At 33.5% G+C, this 24347-nt stretch overlaps 2 protein-coding genes across 2 annotated transcripts in view; one reads left to right on the forward strand and one right to left on the reverse strand.

Moving 5' to 3' along the window:
- LOC136988068 (DNA-binding protein RFXANK-like) overlaps nucleotides 1–16448 on the reverse strand; it is a 24696-nt gene extending 8248 nt beyond the window's left edge. Inside the window, exons 1-5 of the mRNA XM_067285872.1 lie at nucleotides 16106–16448; nucleotides 13920–13986; nucleotides 13790–13843; nucleotides 8705–8937; nucleotides 4303–4450 (exon numbers count right to left, since the gene is read on the reverse strand). Coding sequence (XP_067141973.1) covers nucleotides 4303–4450; nucleotides 8705–8937; nucleotides 13790–13843; nucleotides 13920–13986; nucleotides 16106–16276 — 673 coding nt within the window. The 5' untranslated portion in view covers nucleotides 16277–16448. The remainder of the gene's footprint in view (nucleotides 1–4302; nucleotides 4451–8704; nucleotides 8938–13789; nucleotides 13844–13919; nucleotides 13987–16105) is intronic.
- A 1195-nt stretch (nucleotides 16449–17643) lies between these two features.
- Nucleotides 17644–24347, forward strand: part of bwa (alkaline ceramidase) — a 51445-nt gene continuing 44741 nt past the window's right edge. The window contains exon 1 of the mRNA XM_067285870.1: nucleotides 17644–17949. Coding sequence (XP_067141971.1) covers nucleotides 17851–17949 — 99 coding nt within the window. The 5' untranslated portion in view covers nucleotides 17644–17850. The remainder of the gene's footprint in view (nucleotides 17950–24347) is intronic.

The following is a 24347-nucleotide window of genomic DNA, read 5'->3' on the forward strand; positions in this document are numbered from 1 at the left end:
AGTTAAATTGAAAATTAATTGTTTTCTGCGACGAGAAAGAAAGCCTCTCGCAAATATAACGCGTGATACTGGGTATCCGGAGCTAAATAGCAGCGCATTTACGAGAACGGCAGCTTCAAAATGTGGCACCGACGGATATAAGGAAATTACATCAATTTTATACGAGCAGTACGAGCAATACGCCGACCTTAGAAATCCCACAACTATGGATAACATTATTCAAATAATTTTTAAATGAAGGTTTTACATTTTCATTTGTACCACAACCAAATACAACTCAGTTAATTGCTTTTTTAAGTATTTTTTGAAATATTACAACATTTGCAGTGCATTTCTATGATTTTTGAAAATAGTTTTAATTTTAGTTTAGTCTGTATTCCATCCACGTGCCTTTGATACTTTGAAAAGTATTCAAAAGCCGAACGTTCGAAAATTAATTGTATTCAATTTTTTGCCCGAGGACGGTAGCCATAAGCTATCAAAAGTGATAGCGAGTACGTCTAAAATCTAAAAAGTCACAATTTGTAATGCCGCAACACCGAAGTGTATTTTACGAATATAATTAGGGCAGTTGATAACAATGACCTGATATATAATACATTTTACAGTTTTGAGATTTTAACTGTTTATTACATATCTCTTTATGGGTGTACTGGTGATTTTTTGTAATCAGAAAAATATTTAAAATAAAGTAATTTTGTGAGAACACTTTATTTGGGTAAAGAATTTTCTAGTTTCATATTCAGTAATGCAAATGTAAGCATTTATTGATTAATCCAAAGAGTTAAAACGAAAATAGATTCAATCCAAAAAATTAATCTTGCACAACTTGGCACAAATTACAGACATTGGATGCAAGTGCTACATTAATTTACTTTAGAAAGATGCAAATGATACGGATTAGAGCAATCCAAGTAATGGAGTTCCTGGAATTTTGTCAAAAGCTTGGCAATTTCTATCCAAGGATTAACCTTCCACTTGCATTATTTCTGATCTGTTTTCTCCTTACTTTTTAATTTTGCTTTTGATAAAGTTTTAACAGAAAGAACATTAAATTTATAACAAAATTCCTTTATGCAATAGTTATATTCTGGGTACAATAAATAATGGGTAAGACTGACTATAGCATTTGTTAATGTTCTATGAAGATTTATTACCTATCTTGTAATATATAACTAAGGAGGGGACAGCATTACACTGGTTACCAATTTTGATCAAACTTAGTGAGGTTACAGTCAGTGGCGTAGCGTAGTGGGGGTGGCAGGGGCAGCCCGCCCCGGGAGGCACTTTAAGGAAGCGGCAAAATTTAACAATAAATAATAATACCTAAATAAGAGGGCGGCAAAATTTTCCTCTGCCCCGGGCGGCTGACACCCACGCTACGCCACTGGTTACGGTGCATACCCAATAACTGATGTAATGTGCTATAATTTCCACTTTAAAAATACAAGAATAAAGTTGTTATATTTATATAAAAATTATTTTTGAATATTCGTGGACATATGAGATTCATACATAATATTTATTTACAATTTATTTGGGCAGATGATAAGGATTTAAATAAAAATAATTTTGTTTGTAAGACATTTTTATCAACATTATTCAATCTGTTTTTTCCTAATGCCTTTGCAACCTCCAAATTGATGAAGAACCCTTGACTGCAATTAATCTATTAATCTTTCGCAATACATAAAAGCATCCTTTAAACATAAAGATAAAAAGAATTGCAAAATTATGTCCTTATTGTTTTACATTTCTGTGTATCAATGGCGTGCCGTCATTGGAAGCGGTGGAAGCACCGCTTCCCTTGTATTTTCTAAAAACTAAATACATATTGTGCGATTATTTTCATATAATTAAAATTAATATTTTATTATAACCGCATTATGTATCTTATTACAAATTTCTATACTACGTGTGAAAAAAATGATAAGATTGCTATTGTATATTCGAATATTAGTGGCAGAATGGAAGCGCTGTATTGTCAGCTTCCCAACAGCCAGATTATACTCATTCGCACATGCGCTTTACAGAGCACCGACCTCACCCGGTTTAGCTGGTGAAAGCTACACACGTATAACGCTTCCAATTCTATCCAGGACCGGTCCTAGGCTATTAGCCACCTGCCTGTTAGATATTTGGCCACCCTCCCCGATTATGTGAATCATGAGTAGATTTATAACTTAACCCAACCGATAAGAATTTACTGGTATGATGTTTTCGTGATAGTTCTGTATAGTTGACAGGAGTTTTAAAAAATCCATTAAAATATTTGATATTTTTATTCCGCTCTCCCATCTTATATTACTTACGGATTTCAATGTTAAACCAGTGATATTACGATTTCGTACGTCCCATTTATAAGGAAATGTAGAGAATAACATTGTACAAGATTTTTACATGTTTAAAAATTAACTATTACTTTGGCAGCATCATTTACAACTAAATTTAATGAAAGATGCATAAGGTACATGGAAGCTCTAGAATTTATTCCTTAAATTTATGATTTATGTATCCATTGTCATAAAAATTTGTCCTTCCACTTTTTCCCAAGACTACAAATATTCAAGTACAAAGTAACCGGTTCCAACTTATTTCTACTTAAGTAGTAGTCAAATAATTAAGAGATTAGGGAATTGGGGACATAAATAAAACCTTGCTGAAAGAGCCGGAATTTTACTTAAACAAAAGCTCAACCGAACCAATCTCTAGCCGAGTACAGTGTGGACTGATTTCTTCGTAATATTAGATGTAATAAAGACAGAAATTTTTCCAGTTCAATGAGAGTGACCGAAAAGTGACCGTTTTAAGACCCTGGTCCTAAAACGAATTAGTTAGAAAACAAATGACGGACAATCTATTAAGTTTAACATATTTAGATTTTTATAGCTATGGCGAGAAACGTTTAAAATGTATAACCTTGTCGCGTCCTTTGAGGTATACGAGTGAGCGACAAAAGAGGCATTTGACATCGACCGGTATCGGCCCCCTCGGGATTTGGCAGCCCACGTGCATGCACCTACCGGGACAGTCTCCGATTCCATCCATTAGTCACTCGTACGGAGCTATTTGACTAAGTGGATTGTTTTAAGATTTAAAAAGTAAAGAGGATTTTATGTTATTTTTATGTACATTTCTTTACAAAGCTATATTTAATTATAATTTTTTTTAAAAGTATATTCGTACAATTGAAGAATATTTTGTACCAGGTATGAGTATGTACAGTACTGTACAGTACATCCACCACATATTTTATTTCACCAAGTAAGTTTTTATTATTTTATTTATAATTTTAACCCTTATATCGTGGCTAGCGATTCAGAATGTAATTGTGATATTAAAAATACATTTAGAGAAGTCTATGGTTTTTACTGGCTTATCGAACAAACAATACGAATGGAACTAAGTCAGTTAATCGCGCGTCAGTTATCATCACCGACGCGCAATTAACTGATTGCCCCTAGAAGTCGGCTTCTCACAGAAACACAGCTTCCCTACCATCAAATGTCACGGCAGGCCACTGCTGTGTATATTAATAAATAAGGTCCAAGTAGACAGTATATACACAGAAATGCAAAATAATTTTGCAATATTGCAGGCAGTGATTCTTCTGCAAAATAAATTTCCATATTATCCATGCTATCAATGTTAGCACAAGATTATGAAGTCATCTTTTTGTTCTTTTTCAAACAAACACACAATTATTCACACAGTTAGGTTAAAGAATGATTTTCTTGCCAGAGTAAATAGATATTGTACCTAAATATACAGAAAATGTTTTGTTTTTAATTATTGTTAGGTAGCATTTCTTAATTGCTTTTGATGTGGAAACGATACTGAAATAGGTAGTTTTTTAATGTTTTACTACCCTGTTTATTGTACATTTGTAGTTTTCCTCTCTGACAATATAATTTTCACTTTACTAAATACAAAATACCATTGAGATTCAAAACACCAACCTAATGATAATGAAACTCACACTGACATTTCATCAGCCACTCTCTGAATGGCAGACATTCTAAAGGTTTTAAGTGATTATGCAATTTTCAACTTTGAGTAGTGTGCCTTACTGCTTGGCACATATCAGATATTGAGGATGCACTATATCCTCACCACATTTGAATAAAATTGGTGACCCAACATCATTCTGTTCCCTTGTAAGTCACCTAACTATTTAATTAATAATAATACATGCACTATTATTATTAAATAGTTAAAATATCAATTGTAAATAATAAACTTTCAAAATAATTCTCTGTAATTTAGATGTATATTTATTTTTAAAAAATATATAGTGCTTACCCTGTTTACTGCCTCTTCTTATGGCAATGTTAAATGCAGTGTCTTTGTTGTTATTTTCTTTCGTGATGTCGGCTCCGGCAGTCAGTAATTCGTGTACACACAAAGCATGATTACAAAATGCTGCATACATTAATGATGTATTTCCATCCTGTAAATAAAAATGTGCTGGATTTTTATATACTAAACAGCTAAAAAAGTTAAACAATTCAGATTGTAAGATTTTATTTAAGAAAAATTAATTTGAAAGTTAATATTTTTAAATATAATAAATGAAATTGTGTGGGGGCACCATCTGTTCTGAGATTTTGTTATAAAAACCTTTTGTATTATTAATTATCATAAAATGGCAAAAAGCCTAATTTTGAAGATAGAGATGAGTTTCATAAGTTTTAAATGCTAATAAGTAGCATCCTCATTAAGTCCAACTCCTTTCCAGATATGACAGATGATCCCTCCTGCTCTCTCCACCCAACAATCTTTAGCCACCAAATTTAATACCATTGAGCATTTACACAAAAGCTACCTTGCCAAATTTCATTTCTTCAACCTGAGATATTAAATGAAATAGATGCTAACACACAAACATCTTTTTTCCTGTTTTTTGATTTTTTGGGTTCGGGGTGTCTGAAAATGTAGAGATTTGTAAAACATTTGGAGGGTCAAATTTGACACAATTCCAATAATTTCCCTTGTTATGTATATATAATAGCTGGAAAAGTGAAACTCCTCCAAATTATTCTAGCCTTCTTCACCTTTGCCAATTTTATACCGTTGGATTAAAAGAGTATAAAAATTAGAAAACTTTTACTTGGAAAAACAACAGATTATTTGCTTTCTGCAACAGACACAATCAAATGCTGGCTTACATTGGCCAAATAATAGCCCACAAATGTTTCTTTGCTGGGGACTTAGTGGAAGTATATAAAGAAGAGGTCTTAGCCAAAATTAACCATAAGTAATTAACCTACCATGCAGTTTTACAATACAGTATGGCAGGGGTTCCCAAAGTGTGTGCCGTGGCATCCTAAGGCACTGCAGCTTCCTCACAGGGGCATCACAAAATGTTATAAAATTTTGTGTATTTGTTAGAATTTGTATAATGTACTTGTTAGAATTTGATATACGGTGCCTTAGGAAAATCTGCATTTAGCAAGGTAGAATCAAAAAAGTTTGGGAACCACTGCAGTATATAATTTGTGAGAAAATAAAAGGCAAGTTTCTTTCGGTCGAGTAAAAATATCATTGACATCTTCCACTTTGATACTGACACAATTTTGCAGTGATTTAATTGCTTTTGTCATTGCTCATGCACAGTAAAATTGCCTTCAAATACTTTGGCAACAGAGTATATTTTTGCATGGCGATTCTGTTGCAGCCAATCACCACGAAGCGGCCATAATTCCAAGTATACGCGACATCATACTGTGTATAGTGCTAAGGACGACGGGTAAAAGCGTATTGTGGAAATTTTGAAAAGATGCAAAATAATACCAAATATTGGATAAAAAAGTTAAATACAAAATTAAATTGAAAAATACAAATATAAACATCCGTGTTAATGGATGTTTATATTTGTAGTTTCAAATCACTGAAAAATTGTAAAATAAATAAGACCAACCCATCCAAAACCATGACATCTATGCATCAGGTTACACACAAATAGCCCTTTAAAAAATTATGAAGTGGCTTACCAACATTTTGTTCCACCATTTTATAACGTCAGATAAAAAATACAAATTTGACTGGTTCATCAGTTCCTAGCCAGCGAGAAGAGCAATGCTTTTTGTAACAGCTTAGGTCTACACAAATCTTGTGTAAACCTACTTAAAATAGTTTCTTTGAAATGGACTTTTATGTTGGTTTAGCTGAGCCTGTGTAACTTGAACTTTACAAAATTTAAGAAAATTCTTAAAGTGAATACAAAAAAGTCTCTCTTCTCACTTGTCTTTTCACATGCACGAGGAAAATAACAGTTCTTCGGCCGAGTCGACGTTTCGTTTGAGGTTACTCGTCCACCTCAATACGTAAAAACATTAAGACATCCTTCTGGCAACAGCACAATATCAAACAAAAAAAAAAAATACATTTGATAAAAATTGGCAGGACAGAAAATTTTTTAAATTTAAAAAAATTGTGAAAGGACAAGTGAGAAGACACATTTTTGTATTGTCTTTAAAAAATTTTCATAAATTTTGTAAATTTTAAAATTTTTCTGTCCTGTCAATTTTTATCAGTGTAACTTAAGATTATAGTTCTGAAACTCTGAACCAAGAATGAGGTTTAAACCTTATTTTAGAAATCTACCCTGGTGGTTTTTCTATAAAAAACAAAAACATTACAATTACACAAAGCTGTAACTCTTAAAACATTAGACAAAGAAACAAAGGACTCTTAGACAAAAAAAACATACACCAATAAACCTATACAACACTGATCTGGACCTAATATAGTACACAAAATGCAGTAAAATTTTAGAAGAGCAACATTCTACAAAAGTTATAAACCATAAACACACATTCCAACAGAACATGTTTGAATCATGTTTAATTCATCTTTGTCAGACTATTTTATTGATTAGTATCATCATTTTTGAAGAATTCTTTTCACTGACTTTTAAATCACAAAATAACTGGTCATTGTCAGCAGACTACAACAATTGGTGAACGTCATTCTAAGGAAGCTTTCTATTAAGCTTTGGCTTTTGCCATATAACCTGTACTAACAATAACAAGAATTGGAAAAGCAACAACTCTAACTTTTCAGAAAGCCACAAAAGCCAGTATAGAAAGAAAAGCTACGTATGAATTATGAATACTAATACTGATTGGAAGACAGAATATCATCAGTAAAGTCTAAAATTATTATGAACTGATAAGCTTGACTAAAAAGTATGTTAATGGTTTTTACCATTAACAGTGAACTTAAGATATATGAAAGCAATATATTTATTTAATCATGTAAAAATGAGGAAATATTGTCGTTTGAAGAAACGCAAGAATACCGTATTTACTCGCATATAGGACGAGGTGTGACTTTAAAGATCAAAATAAAGAAAATTAGATTTATTAATACAATTCTAATTTTATTTTGTTTAATCACAAATAAAATATCAAATGCCTGTAAATGTACACATTGTCCTGCAAAAATTACTGGCATTTTAAACTTTAAAGAAAAATCTTGTAAAATCGACAACATAATTTGTTCACGTAAAGCCGGACAATCGGGAACCTTTTTTGCCAGTTCTTAACGGTCGAATCCACTCTCCGTCGATTACACTTACGAGTTTCTCCAAATTCTGATTTCTGAATAATCGTGTTTTCACGTGGAAATGGATTAAAACTTATGTCGTGCTCCCGTGTGATTTTGGAATTGAATTCAAAAACTTTGCTTTTCCTATGGCTATTCATCTTTACTCCTGACAATACATAAAAACGATTCAAATGATACAGATAAAATACTTTTGTTTTTAAACACTAGAGTGTGAGCATCTGGTTTAAAGTGCAAATACATAGTTCACAAAAATTTTTGCAAAGACGCAAAGAATCTTTCGTTCGCACGTATAGAATGACCTAGGTTTCCGAAGCAGTAAAATATGAATAAAAACCTCGTCTTATATGCGAGAAATTACAGTATATAAAAGATGAAATTAAAAATGGCTCTAAAAAGGCAGGATAGCATAAGCATTTGTTGATTATTTATTACATATGGAATATTAACATAAATTTTGAATGCAAATCATATTTTGAAAACTGAATTATTAAAACTTAATTATTTGTTCAATTTAAGAATATGAAAAATTTAAACATTGAACTGTAAATTGTATTAAAAAGTTTAAATTTGTTTAATTTGTGAAGTTATTTTACTAGAATAGAATTTTTCTGGAATTTCTCAAAGTTTGTGGTTTTCATTATGGTATATTTTAATACAGAATATGTCTGTGAAAAAATGGTTTTTGTCTGTATATTCGGGTATATTCAATGGTCAAATGAAAAACTCAAAATTTTCAAATGTAATAAAACCACCAACTCTTCAGTCATAATCAGTAATTAATAAACCAACAAATATGGAATTATTACATTTAGTAGTAATTGTTTCAAGAAGGAAATAACATTTTTCTGATGTTTAAGTCATTTGGTTTTAGATATACAAGCTTCTATAATAGCATTGCACTCTTGTTTCTCCCCTTTGTAAACAACTAAAATACATTCACTGTCAAAAATAATTTTGATCTTAAATTTCAGTATGTGACTTTTGTAAGAATCAAAACTTTACGGAATTGACTTTCAAGAATTCCTTCGTTTGCATTAGTCATTTTTGATTATAGCGACTCAAAAGATTATGGTTACGCCAAAATATAGTTGTTAGTAATATAATTGCTTGATAAGATTATAAACGACAGTACCTGATCGGTTTCGTTCACATCTGCTTTGTGCTGAAGTAATTTTCGAACAATGTGCGCATGCCCGTTGGCACTCGCAAACAGCAACGCAGTTTCTCCTCTCTTTCCGCCAATATTTACATTTGCATTTTTTTCTAGTAATAATCGAACGGTCGCCAGCTGACCGCAGGCACTAGCCCATAATAACGGTGTAAATCCATTACTATCTTGCACATTCAATAAACTGTTATCTTCATCTAAATGAAACAAAAGAAAGCTTTTAAAATTTAAGTTTAACTCAAAGTTTATTTATACATTCAAACACTTGAAATAAAAAAAAACTGTTACAACTAAAATATTTTCATAATGATTTGCTTACAGATTAGTTGATTAATAAAATAAAATAAAATATACCCAAAGTGTATTGAATGTATACTGCTGATGTTATCTGAATTATAAGCTATAACTGTTGACAGATATTTTATAATCAAATGAAATTTCAAATATTGGATTTCAAATGTTGTGAATGCAACTTTTCAGCATGATACTGCAAAAGTTACATTATTTTCCAATATTCAATAAAATTGTAAATTACTTTTGTTATGCCATAACTATTTTCTTGGAAAAATAAAACAGTACAATGTTGAACTCTTGTACAGACTCTTGTAGATGGGGCAAAAATGGCACTATATTCTGCAAAACATCTAAAAAACTTACTAATTTAAAAAAGTTTTATAGTTTGGAAGCATTTTTATTTTTAACAATAGTTACTATAGAAATGCCACTGAATAGTTACTGCATCCTTTATATTTAATTTACATTGACATATCAGTGCAGTTCTCTTATAAGCCAAAACGAGCAGGCACACGCACGAGAATGCTTTTGAGAGATATGCTCTTATAAGCAAAGCAGGCCATGTGTTTAAAAATTCAAAAACAAGTACTTTTCACATACAAGAGTATGCTCTTATTTGTAAAGAAATATGCTATGAAAAGGTAATAATCAGACGACAGTGTATTTTGTAGATCTTCAAATATAAAATGTGTAGTAGCGTGTTTAATTTAGGATACAAAATGAATTTAATGTAGTATAAGTGAATGTTTTTGAATCGAAAAACATTTGTCCCTGGCAGATTTTTGCAGTAACAGCCAGATGGCCAATCAATTAAGGTTTGGGTGACTCAAATCTCTGAATTCAATTGGGTCGAGACATCGCAAAAATTTTTTGAGTATGTCCATCCTGGATATCTTCGACCTTCATTCCTTGCTGTCTGTCTGTGTCATTGTAGATGCTTGGCAAAACCCAAGATGGGCCTGATTAAAAGATTTTCTTAGTACCCAAAGGGCAGAGAGAGTTAGCACTTTCATCAGGTTGGACCTTTTAGGTGTCATGATTCTGTGGACTGACTTTTGTTAACCTTTTTTAGAATCTTGCATGTTTGAAAACAAATAACTTTATGGTTTTATGAGAGACTGGACTTGACAAAATAGTTTTGGATGAAAAAAGAGAATTTTTTTCAAAATTAAATCTGTTAAAATTCTTCCCAGCAAAAACTTTATTGTTGGAGGATGTGATTATATCTTTTCCCACAGACTTGCTTCCTTGTCCAGAGGTGACACATACAGATAATGTGTCACCTCTGAACAAGATTGTCAGATATGGGTGTAGTGCATGATTTCAGCAGGTCCCAGAGTGAAAGTTTAGGTGTGTTTTTGGTGTGCTATGTCTTGCCCATATGACTTTCTTCAGATGACTGAAGCTAGCAGGGTATTGTGCAAGGAAATCCACTTCTTTCTTGACCACCTCTTTAAGGAATGCTGCGACAGTACAATACCTAAGTACAGTGAAAACTGCTTAGGCAACCACCTGTCAAAATGGGCAAAAATTTCTGGCATGAAATAGTTTATACATATCGAGTCTTTGTATAAGTTAGCCGTATTAAACGACCACCTGTGTAACGTGACCGTGGGCATCAATTTTTGGTCCAAAAATCAAACAACAACTGTAATAAGTGACCAATTCTGTGAATATATCTTGTCTAAACTATTGTTGAACCATCTGAATGTTCCCCCTCCTAATATAATGAATTAGTCTAAACTCTTGTTCGAACCCACCTCGAAGACTTCTCCCACCCTTGAAATTAGGTGCAGGTGTTAATGAATTAGTCTAGCAACAAAGGAAATTCATTTCAGTTTGTTTGAAATTGTCCTAAAAATGAAAGAAATGGGAAGTGCTGTCCTTAGAAGATTGTGTTAAAGTTATCAGAGAAAGTGAAAATGGTTTATCACAACGGCAATTAGCAGCAAAGTTTAACTGTCAGGCAACCTTCCTTTTTTGATAAAATACGTAATTAAACCATATTACGAGAAAAAATAATAAAATCATTTTATTATTAATAAATAATTTTTCTTATTGTACTTAAGAAAATATTAAGTATTAAAAAAACACAGTATTTTTAAAGTTAAAATAAGATTAAACTAACGAAAACCAAAACCAAAGTGATGGGAGAGATACGACACGCTTGTATATCAATAACATAATACATGTAACCGAGGAGTGAACGAAAAGAACTAAGTTGAATTAATTAAGTCGGAAAAAAGAAAGTGGCATTATAATCGAGAAAATGCGAGTATTGTATTAATCTTTATAATATTGGTATTAACCCGGGAGGGGTCGCATGACCCATTCTGACCCGCACCCCCTATTTCATGATCGACTGAATCGTTAATAATTAAGTTTTACCGATGTGACTCACAGTAGCTTCCTAAATTTATTGTTATTATCGGAACATATCGCCGTTACTCAGTTTTTCAGAACGCTTTAAGAGATAATTGCTCTTTGGGGTCATAGTGACCCGCAGCGACCCTTGACGTCTGCGTAAATTTGTATTATTAATGTAATGTAAATAAAATAAATATAATTTTTTAAAATCATAAAGTGGCATACCTTTTCTATAATTAAAATAACTTCTATCATCACTAATTATTTCATGTTTTTTTAAATAGTTAAAATTTTTCAGATACTTATAAAAATTTTCCCCAAAATTTAATATGTAAATTCGAATGTTAATAAATAATTAACTAAGGCTTACAAAGTAAACATATATATTTATTAAATTACTAAACAGAATGAAAAATAATATTTAAAAGAAAAAAGTGAAAAAAGTTGAACTGTTAAGAAAAAAATTAATATCTAAAATGCGGGTCGAGGTGACCCGCAGCGACCTCTATCAGTTGTTGACCTTTGCGACCTCACCCGGGTTAAATCTGTCTTATAAAATTACAACAACTCTTGTAAATCAAGTTGTCCAATAAAAATACAATAAATCCATCGTTGAAAAAATTCACTTATTTTTGTTCACCTCAAGGTTTGCTTAGTAGAAATAGCTAAAAAGTGCACACAAAATGCGTACAGAAATACGGTATTACGGCACCACCTGTATTGGACAACCACCCGTCTAAAAGACCACTTTTTGAAGGAACCGTGGGTGATTGCCATAGACAGGTTTTACTGTATTCCCAATTTAGTTTATCTGCAAATTCAAAAATGAAGTTTTTCACTTAAATCCTATAATACGAAACATATCCTCAGTGTTCTACAGAACTCTACTGTATTAGCATCTGCTGGTGAAAAGGAAAAATTTTTTTAAAATCGACAGGCATATGTTTATTAACTGTTTTTAATTCTTTAAAGAAAAAATTATGAATATACAAAAATTATTTTAAATTATTTTATTTTTTTGCAATGAATATACATAAAATTGTACAGAGTTACCAAATATTTTTAGTTACAATGAATATTAATTAAATATGTAATTATATATAAAATAAGAGGTTACAATATTGATTAATAATAATAAAACTTGAGTTACACATAATTTATTTGTTAATAACTTATATATACATTAATTATTTTATTAATTATTTAATTATTAATTAATAATACATCATTTTTTATTTTCTAATGTTTTAGTACAGTACATTAACTACACCCTTTATCATTTCATTTGGACACATTTAGAAAAGGTTTTTCTATGAAAGTTGGATGTAAGATTTTTTCAATTATAATTGGTACAATTTCACTTTCAGCTTTTATATCATCATTACCAAAATTATATATTAAATCAATATTTCCTCTGTAATCACTGTCAATTAATAACTTAATAAATGCTAGAGTATTTTTAAAAAGATAAGGAAGCTTCTGAAGCTATTCTACCAATGCAATTACATGGCATTTTATTTGACAAATTTAAATATTAATTTTTGTTCATTTGATTTAACCACACAGTGATTGTTACTAAAAAATATCAAATATAAACATCAAATAACACAATTCTCGATTAATACCAAACAGGTGTAACTGGCAATGTGTCTGCAGGGTATGTGAAAATTACCGGGTTCCAGTCCCACTCCAGGCAGATTCATTTCTTTCAGAACTTTCTAAATTAATTATTAAATTATTTATAATTATTAAATTTATTATGAAATGGTGACTTAATTGCCTACCTCGAGATAAAACTACTCTATGTTCTAATTAGTAAACATAGCTGTAATATAGCCCAATATGATCCGGAAGATTGTATGTTATTATTGGATATAATTAAAAAAATTTTTGCAATTAACTTTTTCCAAATGGGTGTGAAAGCAACAAAGTGTAAAGAAAGGTTGTAGTATCAACAATAAAAATTTAAAAAAAACCTATTGCAAAACACGAAAGCAGTACGCACGTGGCAGATTTGGTGACCACGTTTAAGATGCCAAAGTCAATGGTGCATGACCAGTTATTTTATATATAATTTATTATTATTTTCTTCAGATAATCAAAATCACGGGGCGAACTATGTTGACATTTTGTTTTATTTATTATTTATGGTCGCTCTTGTAAAATTTGTATTATTTATGTATATACAGATATATATATTCTGTAATAATTCATTAATTATAGTATTACTGTGATTTTCTTTTTACTGTTGTGTATTGATTTTTGTAATTTGTATAAGTTTGTATTCCCTGCATCATGGGTGAAACCAATATGCATAAATAAATAAATAAATAAAATAAAAAGTAAAACATCACGTACTATTGATTTCAAAAACAAAGATATACGAACCAAAGTGCTGACTGAACAATTCACCTTGAGCAGCTAACTGATGAACACTTCTTTCTGGAATGTATCATCATTATTGAAAAATATTTTAAATAAAAAATATTAAAGTATAAAAATTTGAGTCCCTCCTTACCTGGAAGTTGGCAGGCAGTCTGTGTCTGGACATTCCCTCTTTGCAAATTGGTCAGAACAGTGGATGGCTGTAATTGAAAATAATTCATTTAAAAAAATATCACACATTAAAATTAATACGAAATATAGAAGTATACCAATTTCACATTAATTTCACACATTAACATTAAAAACAAATAATAGTATAGAGCGGAATCAATAATATCTCGAGTCGTAACAATATTTCATAAAATTACCGAGCAAATACATCGTAGTATCTACAAACTACAAACGTCAAGCAGTCCGGTTGGACGACGACTCTCGCTCGTCGCCGCAACGTAACAATCTCCTCGCTTTTATAATTGGGAAGACGATCACAAAGCCCAAATATGTTATCGAGATAATGGAAAGAAATAAAAGAGTCGAAGGCAAAGTACAGAGACGTCCCATTCTTTTCTATGCTCGACCGTCACGGTACATCTCGGACATCCTAGTTCCTCTCGGTTTTAAAGTCAAAGAACGCCAGACGTTTGGCACCACCCCGACACCGGCGAGGATCAAAGAACAAGCGAAGCACACAAACTGCAGATAGTTTTGGAATAAATATCTTCCCATTGGAGACATTTCTACACTATCACAATAACATCCTAGAACAGTTTATACACTAACGAGCATTCAATTACACACGAAACAGTCTCAAACCACGCAGCCCAATATTTGCAAACTTTGATCCTATCCTTTCCGACGACAAGTATATAGACAAGTAATCTCCATTTCCAAAATCACAAAGTCTAAATAAGCCACATCCCGAAACACTTTTTAAAGACACATCATAGATCGGTTACAAATAACAATCGAGGAACGAGGCAAAATATTACAATGCATTCGATTAAAAGTTTTCGCAGCAAATTAACGACGGCACACGAGCACACGTGCAGTCACGTAGACTCGCGCGTCGACGTCGCGTCGTCACTTCTCGATCGACACTGCAGATTTATCGTCCCTTCTGCCGGCGGTTTTCCCAACGCGACAATCTTCCACGTGCACAATATCTCTCCCATAACAATAATAATAATATAATATATTAAGGAGAAGACCAGGTGCCACTCAGAGGTATAACCTGGCATAGAAGGGAGAGAGAAGAAGGAAGAAAGGATGGGAAAATTAAGTAAAGTGGGAAAAGTAGGATGGGGATAAGCAGGGATGGTAGAGGAAAGGGGGAAGTGGAGAGAGAGAGTAATTGTGCCCCACAACACAATAGTTTAGCAGAAACAATTGCAATTACAGCAGACATATACATATTACAGTAGTCATTCAATAATGCACTTTCGACAAATACGGAGCTATACCGCAGTTCCGATACAATTTTTTAAGCAGCTAAGGCATACGACCGGTCCAAGACTCGCCATCCTTCTTTAACCGAGCCAGTGGGTTTGCAGACATTTCCACATCCAGAAACATTTTGCACGGTCCTAGTCATAAAAATAAGTATACACCCCCTCGTAATACGTTACCGACACGAAAAAAAACAAGAAAAATTAATGCCGGGAAAAAGTAAATTCATTTATTTTATAAGAAACAAAGTAAATATAAGTTATAGTTAAATAAATTTAAATATACATAAGAAAAACACTTTTTGCATAACATAAATATATCTCCCCATTCGTCGCCGCGAACGGTCCCTTACCGTCGAGGTAACATTTTCGATCGACGAACACGGTAACACGACCGTTCCTCGACGATTACAGAAGTCGGAAAAGTAAAACAAAGCCCAAAAACTCATACAAAATACCGGTAAAACGCAATCCTCGGACCGCCGGTCGCGTATTACCCGGTGCAGATCATCGCGACCAAATACAAAAAGGAAACAGTTATTTACAAAGTTAACGGTCAAAAGCCAACTCTCTTTGGAAAAGACCACGTAAAATACGGTGGCGATATTTTCCGACAAAAGTAAATTTAACGTCGACGACTCGGACAGACAAGAAAAAGCACGGCGTAAATCAAATAAAGAACTCGGCCGAATCTGCGACGGCATCCGGAAAGGAAATAATTAAACGGTAACGTCGGAATCTCGGACTGCCGAACGGAGTCAAATCGGAGGTGGGAGAAGTAAACGACGCGGCACGCAAGTTTAAATGTTTTCACTCGATCGGAAGGTTTGATAAAGTGGAAAGAGGAGGTTTGGCCACGAGCCTCGATACTCACTTTGTAGGGAGAGAAAGCGCTTCTTCCGTCCCGATTCAGGCCGGACAACCCGATGCGGGCGCTGCGACTTCTCTCGCTCTTGCCCGAATTCTCTTCGTCTTCGCCCTCCGCCCGTCGCCGACAGTCCTGAGAAGCGGCGCTGTCTTCGCTGGTGTCCGCACTCTCCGACATTCTTCCGTTCCTTAAATACGACGACGGTCGGAGACACTCCGGAGATTACCTCTCGGGCGTCGATCCCGCCCGCAAACGCTTTCCTTTTATTCTTACTCGATAATAGTGACGATAACTTCGACATCTACGCCGACGGCATCCCTCCGACCCCTGGCTACCGGTCGCCCTCTGGCGACGATTACTTCGTTAATCTATTATCGACGAAAATAACCACGGCGATTTTCCGAAATAGGCCAAAAGAGTAAAAGAAAAAAAGAAGAAATATTAAGTCTATCGTTAAAAGATTAACTTTTACGTTTGCGCCCTTCTGGCCCGTTCGGCTTGCGGGCCGAGTTTCGCCTAACGACGTTTAGGCCAGGCTTCGTAAATTATTCCGAAAAAATTTCTTTCCGATTTATGTTTGTGACGCAAGACGCCGAAAGAAAAATTTGGTTTAATTGCTTAAACTTTAAACCAAAACCTTCGTCAAAAATATTTAACCCATAGACGGCCGGATGGCTGAGCTGTCGAGGTGACAGCTTACCGCTCTGGTGGACCGGGGATCCAATCCCAGGGAAGTTATCGGAGATGGCCTGTTCGGATACGTCGGCCCCGTCCTACGCCACCCGGCCGCCCCATCGTGGGTCTGGCCGAACTCGTAATGGGCAAACAAAATGAGGCCTTCTTGGTGCCAACAGGGCGGAAAGAGTTTAAAGAAAAATACCTATGGCCAGAACAATAGCATCGCCTCAATGTATGCATTTCATTGTACTCCTCTTACTGTGTACTAAATTTCAACTTTCAACTCCTAACCTCTGCGCTTATTATAACCCTTCTTAGAGCGCATTCTCATTGCGCATCCTAACTGTGTACCAAATTTCGTCTCTTTAGGTTCGGCGATTTGCTCTGGGCGATGATGAATCAATCAGTCAGTCAGTCAGTCTGGACATGTAATAATATATAAATTATCATTATCAACCCATCTCGATTATAAGAATGCTATACTAAAATAATTTAGTGCAGTGGCGCCTGGTACTACAATTCCAAGCGGGTGGGGTGAGAGGAGTAGGACGGTTCCCGCGATTTCTCGAGCTCCCGGATTCCATGCCCAATCCCATACAGTGGACCACGAAGTGGAGAAAAGTTGGAAAATCGCCGCGGCGCCCGCCAGTCGACTTAAGAGCCGTTAAAATGAAAAATCTGCCAATTTTACCAGAAGGAATAATAACAAACTTCAGATACATTTAGAAAATGAGAAAAAATAAAATCAAACTGGGGAGAAAAATAGGGGAATAAAGAACTTTAGCAAGAAAATTAGTTAGGTTTTCCGGTGAAATAATTTGGGCGGGAGTATTTTTAGAGTTTAATTAACGGCATTAACGCCAAATATTGGGAAAGAAGGAGATTTGCGAGATGTCCGGTCGCCAGGGTGAGCCCGATAATCAATCAGCTGATTTGGAAATGACGCAACTAGTTATTTACTGGTAGGCAAAAACTACGTCGTTTGACATCGGAAACGAGTTTCGCTGTCGACCTTCGTCGGATTCTTTTCTGTGACCGACGTCGTCTTCTAATCTCGGCTAAACAATAAAATCATGGCGGCCAGTTGGGCTCTGAGGAGAGGAACTTCCGCCGTCGATTGGTGCGAAGGTAATTACCTCATATCGCCCATTATTGCGGAGTTCGTCAATACGGTAAGTCCCTCCGTTTGATTCTCTCTCTTCCTCCTCCTCCTCCGTCGCTTAATCACTGCCTAAACCACCGCTTTGTTTTTTGCTATTCCCTTCCGGACCGTTTTGTCTTTTAAATGGCGATCTGTCAAAATCGGTCTTGGTCTAAAGCGCGACCGCGACGTTTGACCTTCCCGTCTAGATTTCGCGATAATGACCTTTCCCAGAATTTTCGCGGTTTGGGTAAATTTAGTCGATTTCGTAGAACCCATCGTTAAAAAATGCTTTATTCTGAGTCGCACTAATTAGCTTTTAATAGGCGATAACCGAGGTCCGTTTGTGTTCGTGTCGATATTCAGCTTAACTAATACGGAGTCGATAGTTTATCGTTGAATGTCGGTTTCGCCTCCGTAAATAAATCCATCAATGTTTGTTTACCCGATAAAATTCTGTGGCGATGATAAAGTGACTTGTGACGTAATATCGGAAATATTCGGTAAAGTTAAAAACGGTCCCGTTTTGGAATCAAAACCCGTCCGTGATTTTTATTAATCGGTGGTAACCTTGTGCCCGTTCGATCAAAAAAACGTGGCGTTAATAAGACGTCGATGGGATTTTTCTTCGGTTCTTTTAATCGTGTGGCACCTCTTCCTCCGATCTAAATTTGCCGTCTCTTCGGACGGGACGTCTTTCGGAGGTGGCGGATTCGAAGCGGGGCACCTTCGTTTATTTCGGGTGGACTCGGACCGTCCTGCGGCGGGTGCCGACGTCCCGCTCGACGCTCTGTCTCGGACGTCCGACCGGCGTCGGATCTTGCCCGCGATTTTGGATCGCGCCGTCGTCCGGGGAGACGGCGCGGTCGAAAACTACGGGTCGTTTGTGCCCGCAGAGTCCGAGGGACGGTTTGGGTGCGAATTTCGCTCGGTTTCGGATGCGGCGTCTTAGACGAAAAGTTTTCCGTTCCGTCGTCGACGTTTACCTGGTGTCGAAAAAGTGGGAAGGACTGTGACGTTACGCGCGCGCGCGCGTGTGTGTGTTTGTGGCTTAATACATTTTTAGCTACATATTCGATTAAAACACAGAACCTGGTTTTTGTACTCGAGCGTAACGTTTGTTAAAGTAAATTATCCGTTCTTATTTGGCGAGTCGAGACGTCTCTACTTTTTGCCGTCGTAGAATTCTGATCTATTCTGATGGCATTGTATATAACTGATGGTCAAATTTTAAAATACCCATATACTTTTATATATATATATTTTTTAAACAAATGATTCTAAATGCTAATTAATATGCTTTGTTAAATTATGTACAATAAAGTTCGTAGATGGTTATGCAAAACTATCCGGAGTAATAAACTAAAAAGAACAAAACTGTTAAAAATATGATACAATCAGAATTTTCCATTGTTGTATAGAAAGAGATTAAAAGAGTGTAGTGGTGTGGCTATGAAATGGGAAAGGAGAGAATACCAGAAAATTGTAAAACAATTGCTACGGAAGTTACGGAAAATGGAAGACTCGGATACGAGCGAACGGACGGAACAAAAGAAAGAAATTTGGCAGGAGAGGATCGGAGAAATCGAAATAACCGGAGACGAAAGTCTAAAATACCCGACCCCCTCTCGATTCGGGCGGACGACCGCGTCGGCACAAAAAAAATCCTAAAAATACGACACGTTTTCTCGTATAGATTCTTTTAACGTCGTTTGGTCGTACGGTGATTTTTGGTCCGACGTCAATTTCAAAGTACAAATTTTAAAGTTATTAAATGAAATTGGGTTTATAATTGGTCGAATCGATAAATATTTTTGAGATTAGTAATAATTAAAAATTTTTCGTAAATTGTTTTTCTCTTTTTGTTTTACTCCAATACATTTTTTGTATGTAAAACCCATCAAATCTCTGCAGAAAGTTATCACAAAATTCAAGATAGTTACTTCAATCTTTCAAATGGTAATTTAGATGATCTTTGTGGCAACTAAAATGGCTAACTTACTATGTAAGACTCTTATAAATTGTTAGCAAAACTATTCATAGAAAATAATACAAACCATTAAATACTTTTAATTTTAGTAATTAAACTTTCATTAAGATCTTACTGGATAGAGATTTACATATTCTTATTTTGTGAAAACATTAGTTTATTTGTAATTTTGTGTGTCAATTTTATAAAACTATTTGGAATTTTTTTAATGCTTATAAATGTGAAAAAATTTTTAATTATTAAAATTGAAATGTTCTTAATAAACTGATATTTTGATTATAGATGGAATTCAAATATATTAGGCTCGTTATCACGGGACATACTTTTTTCTTTTAGTCGACCCAAAGAAGAGCAACGTGCTCGTTCGAAAACGTTTGTCACTCGCAATATACAATATATATGTGTTACGTGCAGTTACGGGTATATTCCTCTTATCACGTCGAAGCCGGTTCTAATACCGTTTGCTGTTACGGTTACGGAATTTAATTAATCGTCGTCCTATTTTAGAAGTTCAAAATTAATAAAAATTTCCGAAATTTGAATTATTATTTAATGATTAAGATACTTAGAAACTTAACAAAATTCTCACAAACCACAAAATTTATTCAAGTATAGAGGTACTATATATTCAGAAGTTTAATTTTAATTTAATGATTAGATAAAATTATTAATTCAGAACTATCTCCGCCTTCTTTGGCAGTTTACTCACAAATATAATTAACCACCAATGACGACGGCCTATAAAAAATAGGCCGAAAATGTTTGAATATTAAATTACGGTAGGCTCGGCAAGTGTTCCGGTGTTTAATTATATTTATTAATTCAGAATTGATTGAAAAATGAACATTACAGAATAAGCTAATAAAATTATTTAAATTAATTAATAAATATCAAATCTACAAGTAAATATATATGCTTTGCTTATACTTTGGTATATTGTCTTTCTGCAATCTGAAAAAGTGATATAAACTGGGATATTTGCATTTGAATTTTCCAACAAATATAGTTTCAAATTTAGCTTCACTGCAGCTGGTTTCTGAAATGAAAATAAAAGAAAAAAGGATAACATCTGGAATGAAAATTATTTTAAAATGTATCTGTTTAATAATTGCAAATTTTTATAAATACATTTTTAGTATTTCTAGATTCAGAACAAGTTTTGCTTAGAATCTTATTTTACATCACTTATATGATAAATAAAATAAGTAAAACTGTAATTATTATAAATCTAGATTTTATGTAAAAGCTTTTTGAATTATCTGGAAAGAAGGTAGTTTGAGAAAATATATGTTAATAAAATAGAATTTTAAACAATTAAAATACATCTATAAACGTCTCAAAGCCCAATGCTTTCGATAATAAGCCAAATCGGGCTATTTATCGCTGCCGTTAATAAAGTAGTAGTAAAGTAGCTCGATTCGATACTGCAACCGTTCGGCTTACAATTAAAATACACGTGTTTTTGTTGTCTCGGGAATTAGTTTTAGTAAAGCTAGACATGATATAGATATTCTTATTTAACGTTTTTGATATTCTTTAGCAGTATTTTTGTTTTTATTTTGCAACTGTTTGTTACAAATATATGAATTGCACAATGTACATTAATACAACTCTTGCATAAGCATTTTTTTGTTGTTTGAAAAAATATTACTGAATTATTAAAAAGTGTTACTGTTGTAAGTTTATATATATAATGTACTAGCATGTGCCAGTTTGTTAAGTTAACATGTTTTGATATTTTTTCGTGCTTCTTCTATCTTAAGATATAATAAAATAACAAAAAAAATATATATATTGTTTCATGATAATCAAATCAAATCTTTATATTAGTGACAGTCGAATTGCATTATATATATAATATATATAAAATTCTATATATGCATTTTGGGCCTTATTTAATCCCACTTTAAAAGTTGACTTACATTTAAGCAAATTATTCTTTATGAAAAATTATTTGACCAACCACTCAACAATAATAAACTTATCTACCAGTCAAACAAATGTCGGACTAAATTGGGCTATATTTCTGCTTCTATTAATAATTAAATAATTTAATCCGTCATATATTTAGCTTTAATATAACTATTGAGCTTAGAAATGTTTATATATTTAACAGTGTTTGGCTTATTGAAATAATTTATTAAAATCTTATTGAATGATAAAAAAGGATAAAATTTTTTTCAAGATGCAGGTATACCTCACGTTACGTCTGTAATTGGTTCCGGGAGAGGCAACTTAAGTCGAATTTACTTGTCACTAGGCTAAACCACAAATAACCATTCCCAGTTCTGTATTTTATTTATTAATGCATTTTTAATAATATATGGTTAATAAGAATCTATTTTAAGCTTACAAACAAATTACTTTTTTTCTGTGCTATATTAAAAACTAAAATTTATCTAAATTTACGAATACGTGTACAGTACGTACATACTTGTAAATGTACGTGTTTACAATTTGGCGATGTTTACGGTACGTGGCAGACTCTTTATTTGTTAATATGGTTTGCTCTAAGACAGTATAAAATAAAATGATTTTGTAAGTTAAATAACAAATACAGTTATTAAAATTATTTTGCGATAGTAGAAAATAAACTAATTTATGTTAAATTTACCAATAAAGACTGCTAAATAAGGCAAAAACACAGAGTCACAGATGTTTTCATATTTCATTCTCTAGGAATTATGATGTACTGCAGTGGTCCCCAACCCTATGCCCGCGGGCACCATGGCGCCCGCCAATCGTTTTACGTGTGCCCGCCATTGTGCGACCACGGTAAAAATAAAAATATTTCGGTTTTCGATAAAATGCTATGTAAAAGTTTTTTCACTTTGAATGATTAACCATTCAAAAGTAGAAATGGCGTCCAACACAGATGAAAGCACAAAGCGAAATGCGACCGATCTCTTTTTCCCCTCCGCCAAATCTGCACTAATTCAATTTCCCATACCTGAAATGAAGTAAATCGGTCCATTCTGAATACCATAAAATCAAAGTAGGGAAACGTGTAGGGCCCGTAACTTGGAGTGACCTAGAAATTTCAGCAGTCGTTAACTAAAAAAAAAAAAAAAAAAGGTCAACAGCCATCCGTGTGTGAGAAGTAATCTCCGCCACGATATCTCTCGCACCATCTAGAAATATTCCTGGGTGACACCACGATATCCGCACCGGGTGTCACCCATGCTAATGTCACATTATATAAGATTTGTTTAGAAGCAACTTATTTAAATGGGGCCCCAATTTAAATTTTGTCTAGGGCCCGCTAGAGGCTTAATCCGGCGCTGTTAACTATGTCCAAATATAAATTCACCTTGAAAAAATAAATGGTGCCCGTCGTCCAGCCGGTATTCTAGAATGTGCTCTTAGGTACAAAAAGGTTGGGGACCCCTGATGTACTGTGTAGTATTAACATTTACTGTAAATGTGCATATTTTAATATGATTTTATATACTTTTATTCTTATTTATTGTATAGTAACATGATTTTATGTGCTTCTAATGCTTTTCTAGTGATATTACGACTTTAATATTTGTGGCGGAAAGACTTAAAGTCGAATAAAGTGATTTAAATTTGATTTTTATTTTTTCATATATATATATATATATATTTTTTGACAAACGACATACAATTGAGAACGACTTAACTCGAAACAACGTAACCCGGGGTATACTTGCATTGATATTGCCATAAATCTTGAAATTAATATGTCTAAAACCAAATCTGCAATTGGTATCAGATAAGATAATTTCTATGATAACTTAATTTTAGAGGAAAAATTCTTTTCTTGATATTTTAGCTATATTAATAATAGTTGGGAAATTTAGATTGGTCCATGAAAGCTGTGGAAGCACCACTTCCCTTGTATTTTCTAAAATATAAATACATGTTGTGCAATTATTTTCATATTTTAATACACTTTGAATTAATTAAAATTAATATTTTATTATAACCGCATTATGTATCTTATTACAAATTTCTATACTACATGTGAAAAAATAATAAGATTGCTATTGTATATTCAAATATAAATTCATATATGCATATTACCAATGGAATTACGGTATTGTCAAATACGGGACGGCTTCCATAGCAAAAATATTTGAATCGCGTAAAGCAGCCAGATTACAAGCATTTGTGCATGCACTTTACAGACCACCAACCTCTCATGGTTTAGCTAGTGGATGCTACAGTCCAAAACATCATACAACACTTCCAATGATTCTATCCATTAGTCACTAGTAGTGAGCCATTTGACTAAGTGGATTGTTTTAAGATTTAAAAAGTAAAGGATATTCAATGTTATTTTTATGTATGTTTCTTTACAAAGCTATATTTAATTATAATTATATTGTGAGTATTTACATAATTTAGTGTTTTTCCTACTACCTTTGACATGTTGATTTTTAGTATTCGTGGTCTTTGTGTGGGATCTGTACCTG

This window comes from Centruroides vittatus, unplaced genomic scaffold (assembly GCF_030686945.1).
Source record: "Centruroides vittatus isolate TY-2023 unplaced genomic scaffold, ASM3068694v2 scaffold_3046, whole genome shotgun sequence".
NCBI classification, from domain to species: Eukaryota; Metazoa; Arthropoda; class Arachnida; order Scorpiones; family Buthidae; genus Centruroides; species Centruroides vittatus.